Here is an 18625-nt window from a genome sequence, read left to right as displayed (position 1 = left end):
CTATGTGTAAACTGGCTTGCCATTTCCCACATTGGAAACGGTGACTGTACTTCAATATTACTTCATTGGCTGTAAACTGCTTCAAGGGCCTAGAAACAGGCTATAATATAATTAAAACAAAATACTCTGGATGCAAGAGATATGAAACAAACAGCAGATCTGGCAGCATCTTAGAGAGAAAAGCAGAATCATTGTTTAAAATCTAGTGACTCTTCTTTGGCACTCCAAATTTGCTGATTTTCTCCAGTGCTTCCTGTTGCTATAGAAATATAAACCTCTCTTTCTTTTCACTATCATCTGATGTTTTGCTTTTCCTTGTAGATGCCTGGCTGATGCTTAGTATAACCTCCTGTTAGCTTGGCTGAGATCAGATACATACTCAATTGAGAATGATGCATATTAATCCATGCAATGTCACTGGCAGGCTACAGTATTTGAGGATTGACACTCTGCCCATTATATGAATCATATGGCTTTTTCAAAAAAAACTTACATCTAATTTTTCATGATAAAGATTTCAGGTCAGTAGACTAGCAGATCATTATCATCAGTTCAAGGAGATGGAGGTGCAGGAAAGACATTGAGAATGAACCGTTATTTCATCACAGGAAAGCGCCATAAAAATTAGGTTTGATGCTTTGAGGATAACAACATAAATCAAAATCATCATTTAAAGGCGACAGTAACATTAATGTATCAGTAGGGTGGGCTAGCCTTAGTGTCAGGCAGTGTTGAAGTAATATGTATTCTATTAACAACCGCAAGTTGCATTCATCTAAGTGTGCCATAACTTACACCACTTAGAAGAGATAGTGGGGCAGCACTCTCTGGCTATTATATTTCCTGTTATGATTGTTGTCAATTGGCCTTACCTTAACTTAAACTGATAGAGGATACATAAAAAAGCGTGAGCTTTTCCACTCAATCACTTGTATTTCTAAGCTGTGAGACAAGCAGCAGCTATTGCAACTTGACAATGCCATTTAATGCCATTAAGAATTTTTTATTGCTTTAAATTGTTTTAATCATTTAAATAATATAATACATAGAATAACTAAGAGTAAGAAAATAAGGGAAAGAATACCAGGATTAGATAGAAACAAAAGAATACTTACTAAACAAATTAGAACAAACCAGCATCCACAATAATTGTCAAATATGTATGCTGAACGAGTACAATAATTATTCTAAACAATATAAAGTTCTACCTTAAACTCAGTCCAACAGACTCAATTCAACTTATTTTATTTTTTACTGTGGCTTTCACTCCAGTAGGTTTTTAAACATACTCAAATGCTTCAACCAACACAGAAAATACTGGAAAAACTCAACAGGTCTGGCAGCATCTGTGGAAAGAGAAACAGCATTCATGTTTCAAGTCCAATGACTTTTCTGGAGAAGAAGAGTCAAAACGTTAACTCTTTCTCCCTCTACAAATGCTGCTAGACCCATTGAGATTTTCCAGAATTTTGTGTATTTGCTTGCGATTTACAGCATCTGCGTGATTTTGCTTTCATACTCTGGACTTGCTTGAATAGGTCACAAGTCAGGGGTATGCCATAATCCTACCAATCAAATCTCCTCATTCAACTACAGACATCTCTAACAGTCACATGCCATGACTCACCAAATACTTGTAGATACTCCCTTGGCATCTATTCAGCCACTGTACTTCTCCCTCTGTCTACAGAGCTACTAGGCCCCACCCAATTCTCTCAAACGCTCTCTCTCTTTAAGCTTACACAATTGAGTTCTTTGGTAAAACATGTTCAGTCTTCCTCTGCTCATAGACCTTTTTTTGAAAACCAAAAAATGTCTTTATTCAAAACAGAGCTCCAGTCTCAAGGAATCATCTTCATTAAAAACCTCAGGGTTTCCTCCTTTATAGAAGTCCTTTGACTAGATCAAACATTCAAAACTTTCTGTACGTACACAATCACATACTGACAGCATGTAGTCCTCAGGTTTGGGTAGTTTGCTGCCACCAATCTTCTTTCCTCTGTGCTGAATCTAGGGTCTGTTTAATTCTCAATGGTACAGCAGAGATCACTGTGAATCTAAAAATGAGGCACTTGTCTGACATAATATGAGACGTTATTACATGGTAGCTACAGATACAGCTTTTGTTAATTTGCAAAGCGTAATTACTAAGGACTCGTGGGATCAGAACAGGAAACATCTGCTCTCTTCAGGCACTCGTGCACATCTGAAATGTCTCCACCCAAAGACAATACATCATCATCAGACTGGGTGGAGATCTATTAATGTGAACATTATCTCATACAACATCTCTCCACAATCTTTTTTCTCTGTAGTTAATCACTATACATCAATGTGTTTGGATATATTATATTTACCACAATCCCAAGCCTTTAACTTCACAAGTGCAGGAAGTATGAAGGTTTCACAACTTTCCAGAATGCACTCTCTTTAGGCTTGGAAGAATGGTAGGTCTACCACTTCAGAATCAGGTCAACAATCCTCAATCTGTGGACCATTCTCCATTCGAGAATCTTTCAGCTCTTTGATATCTTTCATGGAGAGTCTTGTTCCTATTTGAACTAATTGCTGGCCCAATACCTTCTCAAGAGGACCTTTAATCTTCTAAATCCCCTTGGAAGAGGAACTCTATCTTGCCAACTCAGGCACCTGCCAAATAACATAATTTGGAGGACTTATGAACTTACCAATGACTATTATGGAAGCTGGCTGTTCTGCTGAAACATTTACTTCCTTGCATTAATCAAAATTGCTTTTTGATTTGAACCATTATTCTCTTTCATTCGAGTATCCTGGACCAGGCCATTCTCCTGTTTGTGTTGTGAATCTGTGAAGATTGGTCAGCTTCCAAAGTGTTGCATGTAGCCGCTCACCCTCAATTTATTGATCAAATTGGATGTCTTCACTCACCTTCTGTGGATGTTTGACTGATGAAGTGGAGTTTTGCTAAAACACCCTTGGTTATGTCACTGGAAGATTGCTGCTGAATTCAGCACTAGCCTTGTCACTTACACTAACTGTTTTTATTTGGATGCCAAATGATTAAACATTTCTCTGCTCCCACAGAGTGTGACTTCTTTCCTATTGACAGTATCAAATGATTCTCTTATGCCCACGTAGGGAATCTCAAGATTCTTTCCTCTATTTGTTTCCATCGTTAGACTCAGAAGCTCAATGAACATTTCTGCTGATTGCACCTTGGCCAGTGCTCAACAATGGTTTATTTTTGAACAAGTTGTCCTTTTGACTCTAGTTGAATGTTTCTATTACTGCAAGGATGTTCAGTCAAGATGTATTTGTAAGCTCAAAAGTGATGAGCGGTGGACCAGAATGTAAATTTGCAACATTCGTAGACTGTATTACTTGTAACAGACCTTTAACCTTAGGGGTTGTTACATCTGACTCATGTGGTTTAAGCTTTATATGCTGTAACCCCAGTTTCTTCAACCATGGCAACTGATGTGACAGGATAGAGACAGTTGCTTCTGTATCAAGCTTAAAAATGACAAGACGTCTCTTGACATAAATAAGCTCTGTGAAAGTTGAGTTGTTTGAGTTGTTACTTTTGTTCAAACCAATTCTCTGAGGAATACCTCTGGCATCTTTTATCATGGAGATATATTATTCAATGCAGATACTTTTCTAATTAACTCCTTCAGAACTATTACCTTCTATAAAGTAGACCACACTTAATTTACCTTAAATTGAAAATGAAAATCCACATTTTAATCCTGAATATAATCCACAACTTATAACAGGATCCATACTTTAATTCTAAAAAGGCCTAGCTTATTTATTTTACCAACAGAAACTTCCACAGACGCATAAATATAGATTTTTCAAAAACCTTGTCATCCAATGACCAATAATTTACAAATAATTTGAAAAAACAGTTTCATTAAGATGACCCATTACAGAAATTAGCTTGCGTTGGAAACGTTAGGAGTTCCTGAACTACATACTGAATTTAGTCCAGAGGCAGTCATTGTTTATGATCCATCACACAGGGCATACATTTTCCAATGTATATGATATAAATCCTAAAGCCATTTATTAGTATTAAGAGATCATATTAACACTTTCTGACCTTTGCAAATTGCTGACTGCAGGAAGCTTTTTTTTGAACTTTGATAATTCTGTTCATGTCGAAACTTGTGCTCTTGACTATAATATCTTTAGTTGAATTAATAGGAGCTTTCAGATTTATTTGATATGTAAGGTGGATAAGAACTTAAAATAATTAGTCTCAGAATTTTCCTAGTTCAACTCAGATATCAATAGAGATGAATTCAGAAGAAAATAATTTTCAAGTAGCTACTCCCTATCACTCAACTAAACACTTTGTATTTTGGATTAGTGGTGCTGGAAGAGCACAGCAGTTCAGGCAGCATCCGAGGAGCAGCACTGAATTGCTGTGCTCTTCCAGCACCACTAATCCAAAATCTGGTTTCCAGTATCTGCAGTCATTGTTTTTACCTAAACACTTTGTATTCCTAGCAGTCCTTTCCAATGGAATTTATACATTTCAAATTCCATGAAAACAAAACAAATTTATTTTTCCTTTGTTGTGCATGGGCCCACAAAACTCAATATTCAGAGAAAATTCAATAACGAGCTCAGTTAAACTAATTCAATGTCCTTGCTCAGGCATAACAGAGTGGTGTATTACAATACAAACAGCCTTCAACTGCAGCTTCAACAAAACAGTAAGAACTGGTATACAAACTTAGTCAGCAGTGATAGCAGTGGCCCTGTAATTGAGGTATTTTTATAGGCAGGTAACAAATGAAAGACCGTTTTGAAAAAGAAAAATGTATCGAGTATGAGCCAATTCAGAAATAGTAGTCATTAGTTAATGGATACATAAAGCAAAGGTTGTGACATGATATACTTTTCACATTATTAGATACTGGATGATTGCCAATTATAATGTAGAGAAATGTAAACATGGAATTTTTCAGAGCTGCAAATATCAGCACAGCCCAGCCTATTCAATTATTTGAATGAAGTAACAGAAGAATAAGTAAGAGGAAGGTCAGCCAATGTAATACAGTACATATGAAGATGCTGCACAAGATGCTTCATGACTAAGCTCAGGACTAGGAACCAGAATGTTTCTGGAGAAATCTATGAAACAGGCAGCAAAATATATGTGAAGTTGCTTGGAGTGATGGAAAATGTGAAAAGGAGTCCATTTTCAATAAAGACAGCCAAAAACAGATCAAATAAAATAATTTAGGAGGAACTTCTTCACACAGACCAGTATGAATGTGAAACTCTCAGCCACATGGAGCAGTGATGGAAAAAGAGATAAGAAGGAAGTTTGATGGATTCATAACGGTGAAAGGAATGGAGAGATAAAAGGATAGGAACAGAAGAGACTATTAGGAATGGGAAAAATGTTGTGCGGATTATTAATAATAATATGGACAAATTGAATGTGTGCTTCTGCTGTTGATTCTATGATCCAGATTTCTGCCACCAGCCTTTTCATTGTGGTACTAAATGGCTGAAGTAACCTAGAGTCACAAGTCCTGCTGATAAACACAGCACTTCTAGCAGTGTAGGAGAATGTAATGGAGTCAGGCTGGGTTTTGTACAGGCGCATTCTACAAAGACAAATGGCCACTGAAATTGGGTTTTGGTAATCCTACACATTGGACCACTAAGAGAAGGTCTGAATTTTGTGGATTCATTTGGATAGCCAGGACACACCTTTGGATAGGCATGGTGGTATGGTACTGCTTTGGTTTGGTCCCAGGATACCTTAGATAGTGGAGACAGCAGAATAGAGGGTGTTTGGGCTCCCAGGACCATCCGCTCCCTCTCATAGGACTGGCCACATCCTTCTTTATTTTTAATTTTATTTTCTTTATTTAATTTTTAAATCCCTTCTTTCTCCGGCTGCAGCGGTGGAGAGAGGTTGCAGGGAGCTATTGAGCGATCGATCCCATCCATTCCTCATGGCCATGACAGTCGGGGCTTGTGCAACTGTTCCAGTGTCCATCAATTGGGGTCTGTTCTTTTCCTCTGATGTTTGGCAGTGTCTGGACCAATGGCAGAGTGAATGATCTCTTAAGTAAAAAATCTCTTGGTCCTTGGGACTTGATTTGGATGGTCGGTCATTTCTCAGAGGTCAGATGGGCCCCAGTCCGCAGGAGTTGAGACAGTCTCTTGGCTATGGTGATGGCTGGAGTATCGGTGGCGATGAGGCTGCCCTGGCAGAGGTGGCGGGGGCTGCTTCAGTATGTTTTCCTCTTGGCTTAACAGCATGAGGGAATGGCTTGGTGGCTGCAGAGGACGGCAGCGTGGCGTAGCCACATGAAATCAAGAAGCCATGGATGGAACAAAAATTATAATTTGTCCTAGCTTCATATTTATTTCTCTGTTAATTGATGTAATTAGAATGACACTGGATTATAGCAATTTATACTCACTTTATTGTATTTTCATAACTACATGTAATAATATACTACACACAATGTAATATATACTAGATGGGTGCTGGGGTGTCAAGTACCCTTGAAATTAGAATATGCCTAAGGGATGCAAAAGCCCATCAAACTATTAAGCTATCAAAGAACTGTGAGAGCCATCAAATTTATCAAAATGCTCTGAGCTGAAGAATTGTCAATCTGTCCAAGAACTAGCAAGTGATTTAACTCTTCTAGATTTTGAATCTTATAATTCAAGTGTTATAATAGTCTATGGGGTTTTTGTTTGAAACAAAACCCATCAATTATTGATCCTTCTCTCTGTCTGGTGACATTGGCCTGCTGGTTTCCAATACAGGATTTGTATATCATGACTGATTTTACTATGACCATTATCACAGCAGGGTGCCTGTTCAGTGGATAGTTTGATTGACTGCTCCAAATGGTTACAGAAATCAAATATTTGTTTTCATAAGAGATTAGTTGAAGGAGTTATTTTTTTTTTCATTGAAACATTATTGTAAAACAGTGACGTCACCAAAAGGCACCATTTAATTCTGAGTCAATGGAAGTGGGCGCAGTTCTAAAGGTAATGTGCATGGTGTGGGGGCTATGGATTGGTAGAGGGATCTAGGGTGGAATTAAGGACCATGGGTTGATGTGGATGAACATTGAGAGAGAGAGAGTGAGTGAGTGAATGAGTGAGTGAGTGTGTGTGTTGAAGGCTGGGGGACCTGTTCTGGTTTCATTATTTCTTTTATTTGTCTTCCACAGCTTTGGTCCACAGAGGTAGGACTTGCATCCACTGCCAGAAGCCTTTGCTTTTGTTTCAGGGCTGCCTGCCTACCCATCTGCCTTCCAGGGAAGCCCACCACTCTGGGCTGAAAATTCTATCTCCTTGGCCAGATTTTCCCAGGTCATGTTTGCACAGTCAGGAAATGTATCATCTCCATGTTCCCAAGCTAGGAGCAAGAACTATACAATTACATCCTCGTCAGTTAAGTGCGTACATTCCCAGAACAGAAAGAACAGAAAACATAGGAGCTCATTCTGACATTCCATTAAATCATGGCTGATTTGGTCTCAACACTTCCCTGAGTGCCAGCTCCCCCATAGCTGTTGATTTCCCTATCAATCAAAGATCTGTCTAACTCAACCTTGAATATATTCAATACCTCAGCTCCATTGCTCTCTTGTGGAAGGGAGCTCTAAAGACCTTTGAGAGAAGAAATTCCTTCTCATCTGAAGCATTTACTTCATGTTCAATTTCATTAATTCGGTAGCCAGGCCTGACTCGTGCATTTTAGTACATTACTGAATACAACTGCACCTAATGAATCTTTCCATAATTTTAAGACATTTCACATCTTGTCAGATCCAATATCACATTTTAGAACGGAGATAAGGAGAAACTTCTTCAGCCAGAGTGTGGTGAATCACATGGAATTCATTGCCACAGAAGGCTGTGGAGGCCAGGGCATTGAGTATATTTAAGACTGTGATGGATAGGCTATTGAGTATCAAGGGGACCAAGGGTTACGGGGAGAAAGCGGGAGAACGGGGTTGAAAAATTTATCAACCATGATTGAATGGCAGAGCAGAATCGATGGGTTGAATGGCCTAATTTCTGCTCCTATGTCTTATGGTCTAATATTTCAGTTTGCAATTAGGTTTCCTGCGACAAAAGAATTCTGTAAAATTCTAATAAAGAACACAATCCAATCAAATAACATAAAAGATTCCTTCAAACTCCATTTTAAGAGTTCAAGAACATCAATATATTTCCATAACTTTTCACCTGGACTATTCCCAAAGTCCTTTGCACTATTAATTCTCAGGTTACAATTCAACTCTTATTTCTCTAAGTAGTAGATTTATCATTTTAAATACCAAACTGAAAGATTACCTTCTATGTAAATTCCACTTCCACAAATTTGTCAATGTAAGATAAAAATCGTGAAGTTCTTGCTCACAGTCTGATACAAATGAATCAATGCTGTCCATTAATCTCAATCAGCCTGTGTCGGCATTTACATTAGCAATCACCTCACAACATATTTACCTAGTCTGTTTTTATGATCCTTCATTCACCTACCCAATTTAAACTGTAATGTAGCTTCCCTTCGTTAAAAGCCCTGGAAGTGAATTCCACAGGTTGACAACTGTCTGGGTGCAATTTAAACAAACCTGCCCAACAAGGAAAGGATAGCATTTAATCAACTGCCTCTCTTATTTTCCTCCTGCCTTTACTTTCCCTCAATGGTCAGTTCCCTGTCAGGCAGGTTAAGTCAAATTTATCCATTTGACATAAAGCAGTTTATCTTGATCATTTTCCTATGTTAATTCCCACAGCATTTCAGAGGCCACAACATCTGTGGACAATCTGTTCTACACAGTTCTATCTTTCCATAATTTTAAAATCTTTTGTCAAGCTGTCTACATGATGCATTGTTCCAATGAACAACATCTCAACATTCCAAGACATTCTTTATATTTTAGAAAGACTATCTTTGTATTTTTCTTTGTTTTTGATTTTGGACTGAAACAGAAAAAAAAACTGTTTAAAATCAAGGACAGATGAAAGAATTGTTGCAATTTTTAAACCAAGTTACGAGAACTTATCAAAGGCTGTATTTACCCTGCTGCTCTGTTCAAGCAGTGGGGAAGCCTGTTTGGAGATGGACCAGCACTGAGGGTGTATGCAAAGTGAGATTCAGCTAGCAACAAATTGATTATTGGTTTGCAGAATTTTGACCAATCATGGATGCCAAAGGTCACCAGCCTTGCGATAACTATCCAAATGGCTCTTGGGTATCTAAACAGCTTGTGGATGTGAAGAATACAGGGAGAAGGCTTCAGACTTCTAGAAGGGAAGGTGATGTTGCTGTCTCTCAGTTGTTAAAAATACCTGAAACTAAAGAAAGCCAGCTTTTTTTTTCCCCACCAGTTGCTGTAAGTTTTTGCTTTTAACTAAAATGTAAGAAACGTTATAATTCGTGAACCATTTTCTCTACGCCCCTTGTGAAAAAAAAGATATTGATGGAAACGAACAGAGAGTGAAGGACTTTGAAAGTCAAAGAAACAACCCAGTCCTTGGTTCTAGAACACATCACCCCTGCCCCACAATTGTGCCATTTGTCCCTTGGCTGGGACATTAATCTTTCTTGCTTCTACCCATTGAGTCGTATAAGAATTTTGTAATGACTTCAAGCACCCTCCTCTAAAGTTTCAAAATGTTTCCAATAATATGCAGCCTTGTACTGCACACTGTACATTCACTGAGATTTCATTATGATATTAGAAAAAGTGTGCTGTGTAATATGGATAGGGAATGGAATGTATTGACACACTGCTTGCACATTAAATCTGCTCCCTTGCCATCAAATCTGTTTTTTTGACTTTAACCATATCTCTGAGGAAGTGCAGCCTACCCTTCTTGCCAGATTCACTTTCATCTCTGATTAACTATCACATTTCCTCTGGACCAATCTTTTGTTTCATGTCTCATGCAACAAAATAAGTAAGTTCATGCCAACTCTAGTATTTTTGCAAAGAAATCTGGTCTTGAGGTGATAACTCACTTTACTACCAAGTCACAAGAATCCAAATGTGATATTACATGTGAATCACAACATGGATTAAAGTGGCATTAATTCAGGAAACCTGCAAATACAGGGGTAAGCACAAATTTATTAAGATGCTGCCTGGTATGAGAAAATACATAGGCAAACTTACAAAGTTGGAGATAATACCAATTTAACAGAGAAGATAAATGGGCATTAGGATAGAAATGCTTAAAATTATGAAGGCTTTGGGCAGAGTAGATAAAGCACCATACATGCACCATAAAAAAGCATTCTATCCAGATGCATCATGGTTTGGTTTGGCAACTACTCTTCCCAGGGCAGTAAGAAATTACAGAGAGTTGTGAACACAGCCCAGACCATCACACAAGCCAACATTCCATCCGTTGACTCCATCTATATTTCTCACTGTCTTGGGAAGGCAGCTAACATAATCAAAGACCCTTCCCACCTTGGTTATAATCTCTTTCGTCAGGCAGAAGCCACAAAAGATTAAACAGATGTACCAACAGATTCAAGAAAACTTCTTCCCCATTTTTATTACACTTCTGAAGGGACCTCTCAAATTCTAAATTTAATGTTGAACTTGCTTTTTGTGCACCTTCTCTGCACCTGTAGCACTTTTTTTGCTCTATTCTGTTACCCTAATACACTCTATATGTACGATCTGCCTGTACTGCATGCAGAACAAAAGTCTTCACTGTGTCTAGGTATATGTGACAATAATAAATCAAATCAAAAGTATTTTCAGTGACAAGGGTCCAGATTGCAAAGTTACAAGATTGATTCTAAAAGATTTACAATTGAAGACAAAAGTGATTTTTTTCCCCCAACTCAGAGGATAGTGAACGAGTGAAACCATGATCAAAGGTTAGTGATTGACGTAGAAAACATTTCAATATTTAAACACACATAGATAGGTGTTTGAACTAAGAAGGGATACAACAAAAGGGATATAGAGATATGGAAAGGGGAATAAGGGAATGTGAAGAGACTGATAAAACAGTATGGAAAGACGGGTAAAGGGGCAGTGAAAGGATAATAAAGGGATGTGGATAAAGGAAGGTGTGTCTTTGTCTGGAGAACAGGTTGGACCAATGGACATGCAGGCTCGGTGGTAAAATGACTAAGTCTGCACCATCTTACCAGGTTCACAAAAAGAACCTGAGAGAAAAGGTTGGTCAAAAATGAACAATCTTTTGTACAGCAAGCCTGCCCATTTTCAGTTTGTATTCTGGGGTCACTGGTCTCTGTATGTGACCAGTATTGTAGCAGTCAGAAACTCTTGTCTGCCACTTACCAAGTACAAAAGAAACTTTAGAAAATAAGTTGTTCATCTTATCAAGGTAACTGGTTCACCAACTGAGTTCAGAGCAACCCACTCATTATACAATTGCTCAATATATATGCTGCACTTTCAAAATGCAAATACTGCCTCTGCCCAAGTTATTTTTCCTGCTTACTATATTTCTCACAGCATTGCAAACAGGATGTATTTAAAGAATGCACAGCCTGTTCCAAAAATATCCATCCATTTAGTTCTGGAGATAATGACTCATGGTGCTATATTGCAATATGGATGCTGACACACTGCATTACCTTACTCACGTAAGATTGAAATTGACAAGCTAGTTCCTTTGAAACACACAGGAATTGAGCTTGATCCTGTCATTAATTGATGTTTGCACAAAATAATTTTCTGCAGTAATTGGGAACAGAAATTACTGTACCCCCTCTCCTAGCCTTAAATGTGTTGGAACAGTAGAGAAGAGTGGACTTTCTGGATTAGTTTGCACTCTCTTAGCATTAACTAGGATCAAATAATATCCAGTCTGTAACCTCGTAGGTCTATATGATCTAGTTTCTTAATGGACTCTGAACTCACCAATTAAGTTACCAGGAAAGCAGTTAAGTTGAGAATCAGACATCATCTCCAATCCATCACTGACCAGGTTTTGAAGTTATAAAGATGTTTTTGCCCAGTCATTGATCACATTTTACCTCATTTCATCAGTCAGAGATTCATCTTAACACTTCCATAGGATATCAATTGATCAGGTCACTTTAAATGAACATTTTAACCAGGCAATATTTATATTAGTAATTGCAATGGAAAAAATGCAACAATGTGGGAAGGTATATCATTGACATTACAGTATTTTTATTCAATTTTAATCATTGGCCTGGGTCTTACAGCACACAGTAGTTTTCTTTATTGATATCCTCAAAGGAAGCAAGCATGTCTGATTTGTATGGTCAAACAAGAGATTAATGTAGAACTAGACAGCAGCAAAGAAACAGCAAACCGATACTTACTGTTAAGCGTTTTGAAGCATCCACCTCGATCATTCCCTTTAAGAGATTTTGACAGTCCGGCGGTATAAAATGTGGCATGTGAAACACTCCACGCTTTACCTTTTCCAATAACTGTCTCAGGTTATCATCATCAAATGGCAGTGCTCCCTATGAAAGGTAAGTTCAGTATTTAACATTTTTATTTGACAAGAGAATAATGCTGGAGAAAAATGCTAAGAAAATAACGCTGGAAGTTCAATGAATACATCTTTTCTCTCTTTAAACATTTCTAGACTTGTGTTAGAACAACTAGCCATTAATTTAATAAGTATAAAAATTTGTTTTATTAAGCGAGGAAATAATGCATTGTAGAACAATTATACTTTAGGTGATATTTCACAGTGGGATAAGGATTTCTGATTTTCTCAACTATCATCTGTTCATATTTATGCTTTAGCAGGTATGAAGCACCTCTCATCATCACAGGATGTCCTAAAGTGCTATACGACCAAGTATTTACCTTTAAAGTGTAACTGTTATTTTAATATAGGAAACAGCAAGCATGTCTGTGCAAAACAACTCCCACAAAGAACAATGAGAGAATGATCAGATAGTCTGCTTTTAAGGAAGCAGGATGAGGAATAAAGACACCAGAAGAGCTTTTGTCTGTTCGTTGAACTTTTTGCAGGATTTTATGAGGAAAATGACATGGCCCTGCTTTAACAATTCATATGAAAAAGATCACACCTCTGACCGTATAGCTTGACACATGGATACCCTCAAAATTATATGGAAGTGCCAGCTTAGATCAAGCACACAGGTCTCTGGGCTGGGACAAGAGGTGTTAATAATAGTAATCAACTTAGATGTACATACATTTGGATGCATCTGTCAGTGGTTACATGCTCAGAAATGTTTCTCACTTTAACAAGCAAAACAAGTGTTCCACATTAATAATGCCCCAATCATTAAATTAATCTTATATGGCACTGTCTGTGGGAGTGAGCCTTGTCCACAGATTGATTCCTATTTGCATTCAACAGGAATGAGAAAATATAATGACAGGTTACCAAAAATGATCAATTACTCTAACTTAATCACCCTCATTCCTTCTTCAAAGTGTAGGTGGCAGTCGTACTGGGTTAGAAGCAATGATTTAGACACAAATGACCAGGCTGTATCATAAAATAATGAAGCTTACATATAAAAGAGGAAAAAAATAACAGGTTATGCAATTCAAGTTAAAACACATCATTTTAGGTCTTAAAGAATCTTTACTGAATGTTCTCAATAAAGTTAAAATTAACTCTAACATATATTTGCATCACTTTTCACAATTAAAAAATAGGTGCCAGGGAGTCTCATTGCAAACAGACTCTTGCTTCCTGGAAGGAAAACATAATTTGGCTTTAACAAGGGACATGTAAGCATTTGTGATGGCAGCCAGAAAATATCTGTCAATTAATGTTGATATTTCTGAAGCTTTGGAAAAAACATTCGTGAAAAAACTATAGTTTAAGTAGGAATTACTTTTGTTTTGCTGCTTTCATTTCTGTAACAACTTTCCAGTGAATAACTCAGATAACCAGAAAAGTGAATAAAATATAACATGACACTGGCAATGTTCTCTGAATGCAAGTGATCATTCCCATTGTGTACTTTAGGTCATGAGCCTAGGTCAAGGATACTAAATTAATTTAGGGCTGATTTTAACCCTGCCTGCCGTGCAAAAATTGGACACATGGACAGTAAAATTGGTCTCTGTTACTTAGCCCCTCAGATTCCATTGCATTTCTGTAGTGTGAAATTTCAAGCAAGTGAGTAGGACAACTTCCGAAAGGTTGTAGGACTTCTTTAAATATTCAGATTGAGGGGTGATGACACAACTGGACTTGACTCAAATTTTAACATAAGGCACGCATAGGGAACCCACTGTGGCTTCCCCCATGAGGTCAATTAGGGAGAGTCAGAGCAGAGGAGGTTTTGAAAGGTAGCTTTTTTTAGTTTCTCTGGAGAAGACTAGGTCCCTGATAGTCTTATTGTCATTAGAGCAGCTTAGACTGGAGCTGTGTGTCAGTATAATCCAGGTGCTGCAGAATCCATGGGAATTGCCCAGGAAATTGAAGGTCCCAATGGCAACCACCTTGCATCTGGAATCCTCTAAAAGAATTCAGTACAGACAAAATTCAAAAGGTGCTGGTGCAGTTAAGTTACCCAGGAATAATAAAGTGATTAAAATAATTTTGGCAGGGTCACGGTAATCTTTGGTGACAGGGATATATTAAACTACTCAAATATTAGGACTTCAGCATTTCTCTGCATCACAATCATTCTTGTCTTCTCTGTTTTATCAGTATTTTCACTTTTTAAATGAGTTTTACATTCTCGTTCCTTTCATATTTTAAGTACATTAAATCACATACTTTTCCTCCAACATATATCAACAATGCACTATTCTATTAACTTGTTCTAATAACTAATATTTCCCTTGGACCTCTTGCCCCAAACCTGAAATCTGTCTCCCCGAGTTCATGTGGATTAAATATGCCGAATAGAATGTCAGTATTTCTTTGCAGTTTCTTTTCAAGTTTTATAATTAAGTGACTAGTTTTAGAGTTTGGCTTATCAATAGAGTTTCCAAGAGTGACACTAATTTTGTCCATCAGGAAGAGCACTCCTCTCCTCTTGTTTTTAGTTTAACTTTTGTAACATTTTCTGAATTTTTGTTTTAAATGGCCTTCAAAGAGTACTGGTTGCACCTCTCCAGGTCTTCCAAAACTTGGAACAACATGACTGCCTTCTCATTTGTGAACGAACTTCAGCCAGGCTCTTAAAAGTGATGTCAAGGTCCTAATTTGTGTATACAGGCAATTTTACATTTGCTCGATGTCCAGATCATGTTCCAAACCTTGCTTCCCTATCCTGTATTTTTAACCTCAAAAATAAGAACACCAATATTGTTTCCCCTTTGCACAATCTTCCCAAGAGACAATAGTGCAGTGTGACTGGGAGCAAAATGTAGCACTGAACTTGACAGTTACTGGCTGTGGTGAAGGTTAGTTACAGGTGTTCTTGAGCTCAGGTTGAATCCTTACATTCATTACATTTTTACGTTACATTACATTACATTACAGTGTGGAAACAGGCCCTTCGGCCCAACAAGTCCACACCGACCCGCCGAAGCACAACCCACCCATACCCTTACATTTACCCCTTACCTAACACTATGGGCAATTTAGCATGGCCAATTCACCTGACATGCACATCTTTGGACTGTGGGAGGAAACCGGAGCACCCGGAGGAAACCCACGCAGACACGGGGAGAACGTGCAAACTCCACACAGTCAGTCGCCTGAGGCGGGAATTGAACCCGGGTCTCTGGCGCTGTGAGGCAACAGTGCTAACCACTGTGCCACCGTGCCGCCCACCATTGTCAGGGAAGTCTACCAATGGTCCCAAATTGAGATGCCTCAATGCTGACAGAAGTAGGTGGTTCAGCTCTGTTGCCTAATGATTTCTCTATCATGCCAATTTCCATACTGCTCACTTCAAGCACAAACTATTGCAATTGCACCAGATCAAAAGTAATCCCATCAGCAATTGCAAATTGACTTGTTAATCATTGGGATTGCCTTTATTGGTGCTTTGGCCCTGAGCTCCCTTAGAAATTTACATTGTAGTATTTAATTTATTGTTATGTAAGTTACTTTTGCTTATTCCAATGCTAATGGATTCCTGGAAATGGTTCAATTGCAGTCAACTTTCCAATGAATTGGCAGACAATACTCTGTTTGCTTGCAATCCATCAATCTTAAGAAAGTAAAATAATTTCAAAAAACCTTCATAAACATATAAGCAAAAATAACAGATTCCTGTATTAAAAAATAACCTACTAAGCTAAACAACAGGATGGTCTAAAGAAATTTCAAGCCATTACGAATTCATGGAGTGATTATTTGGCCTGATCTATAAAAGTTTCTGGCTCAGTGCTCGCCTAGGCAGACAGAAAGCGGTGATGGACTGCATTTGAATAAATTATAATACATTAATTAAGCCATTGCTCATTTTCAAAATGAGTGAAGCTGGCCAGAAAGGTTCTCAGGAAAAACTGCTTGTAAGTCTAAGAAGTGGCATAGATTAAATTCTATGATCTTTCAGTTCTCTTGTCTTGTTCCTGCACCCTTTGTAAAGGAAAAAATTTAAAATTCTTATAGCATACTTTTTCATTTGCATTGGTCTTGCGTTCTAATTTAGTTACGACCAGGCCCTCAAAATCTTAGAGCTCCGAAGCTTATACAAAATTCCTTTCCTTCTACACTTGAATTCAGCCTCATTTAAACTTCAGTTACTGATCAAGCTCATCTATAACTTTGCTCAAGACTGATAGTAGCCTGGCCTTTCATTTAGGTGACATAATAATAAAAATAACAATGCTTCAAAGCAAAGAAGAAATTGCCTCATCGAGCATATCAAAGTATAATATTGTATTTGAATTATATCTGTTCCTACTCATCAGAATTTAATACAACATGAGTCAAGGTAGGTTTTGTAAAGAAAGAATGTAACACTGTACACGGTTCTATTAGACTAAAGCTATATGTTTGTGGGGATACATTATCCACTGTCAAATAGTGACCCAACTTAATACTTTGAAAACTGAAAGAAAATAGTCTTGAAAAATCAATTAATTGATCCTTGTATGCATTAGGTAGAAATTTAGATCAATTTTTCAAAATGAATGCAATTCCATTGGGTTCTTTTTTGTATGAAAAAATAATCACAAACTCCTTTGTACTTTGAAAGTAATTCTTCTGTGTTTAAGATGAAGCATCAAATATGTTTCAGTATGCAACAGAATTCATCCCCAGGCCATGATTAATGTTGGCTCTAAATAAAAGCTTTCTGATCAAAGGACAACTCTGTGTAATTAATGTCAAAAGCACAGAAGCAGAGATCAGGACCCGCATTAAATAATGATGCAAGAAAAATGGCTGTTTCAAAATGTCAAATTATATGTTCTCATGGTGTATAATAAGTTTGATGTAATTAGTTTTGCCATGGATCCAAATGTGAATGGAAGCATCAACAATTGTTGTTTAATTTTAACAATAGCAATATTAGAAAAATGAAAATGTTTGTCACATGTTTCACTCCCTAGCAAGATGACAATCTCAGATTCAAAACAATTCATTAATTTATTTTTAGGCTTTTGAGAACCTCTGATTCAGAAAATGCAGCTTCTATTTCAAAGTGCAAAAATATTCCTGCAGCAATTTCAAAACTTTATCGATCATGGATAACTTGAATCTATAAAGAAGCCCAAATTCAAGGGAAGAAGGTGGAAGATGAACAGACAGATTAGATTTAATTGCATTTTATAAAGGTTAGTGGAAACAAGAAACTGACCTGCTAAGTTTGAAAAAAAATCAAAAGGGACTGGATAACCAACTGACAGAAAAAAGGATTGAGGGCCTTGAGAAAGAGTGTATGTGGTGCGTATTTAACTTTGGAACAGGACCAATAATTTTTTTTTCAACGTAGTAGGTCCTAAACAGATGTCAAATTTTCAAAAATTTCTCAAAGCAATGATAACTCAAACACAATCTAAATATTGATACCAATCTTGATTTATTTGATATTTAATCATGATTAAACAAAACCAAATTCTAACAAATGTGTAAATAAGACTGGAGAGGATTATGTGGCTCTGTGACAAAGCAGATTATAATAACAGATACATTATGGGCAATACAATTTAAAAAAGGAAAACAAGTATTCAAAATGTTATGAATTTTTGACGGGTTTTAATGTTCGTGGAATACAGAAGACATGAGAAACCACCTTTCAACATAAATAGCATCCACCTGCTCATGATCAGAGTATAACTTGCAATGGCTTTCTTCCTGCTTTTGCACTATTCTCAAGGTGTCTCCTTGGCCCATCCCATTTCTCATACATACTGCCCCTTGGTGACATCTGATACCATCCAGATCTACCTTACCAGCATCTCTCCAACTCCTACACTGTTACTAAACAATCAGACTGTTTGTCTGACAACCAGTACTGGATATAGCAGAAGTTTCCTCCAGTTGAATATTGGAAGAAACAAAGCCAGTACTTTCGGCCTCCTCTTCAAATGCCATTCCACATCCAATCCTCTTCCTGAAAATTGCATGAGAATAAACTAGACTGTGGCAAACCTTGGCTCATTGAAATCAGATGCCTTCATTCATGCCTTTGTTATTTCCAAATATGACTGTTGCGGAATGCTCCTATTTGATCTTCCACATTTTAATTTCCATAGACTTAACA

The 18625-nt window shown here is 37.4% G+C and overlaps 1 protein-coding gene across 1 annotated transcript in view; it reads right to left on the bottom strand.

The window, feature by feature from the left end:
• Nucleotides 1–18625, bottom strand: part of LOC122557836 (serine/threonine-protein kinase BRSK2-like) — a 957494-nt gene that overhangs the window by 108192 nt on the left and 830677 nt on the right. The window contains 1 exon segment of the mRNA XM_043705934.1: nt 12335–12481. Within this exon segment, the coding sequence (XP_043561869.1) occupies nt 12335–12481 (147 nt within the window).

Source organism: Chiloscyllium plagiosum, chromosome 16 (genome assembly GCF_004010195.1).
Source record: "Chiloscyllium plagiosum isolate BGI_BamShark_2017 chromosome 16, ASM401019v2, whole genome shotgun sequence".
NCBI lineage: Eukaryota > Metazoa > Chordata > Chondrichthyes > Orectolobiformes > Hemiscylliidae > Chiloscyllium > Chiloscyllium plagiosum.
Note: the sequence above shows the minus strand (reverse complement) of the source record. Positions and strands in the feature narration are given on the sequence as shown.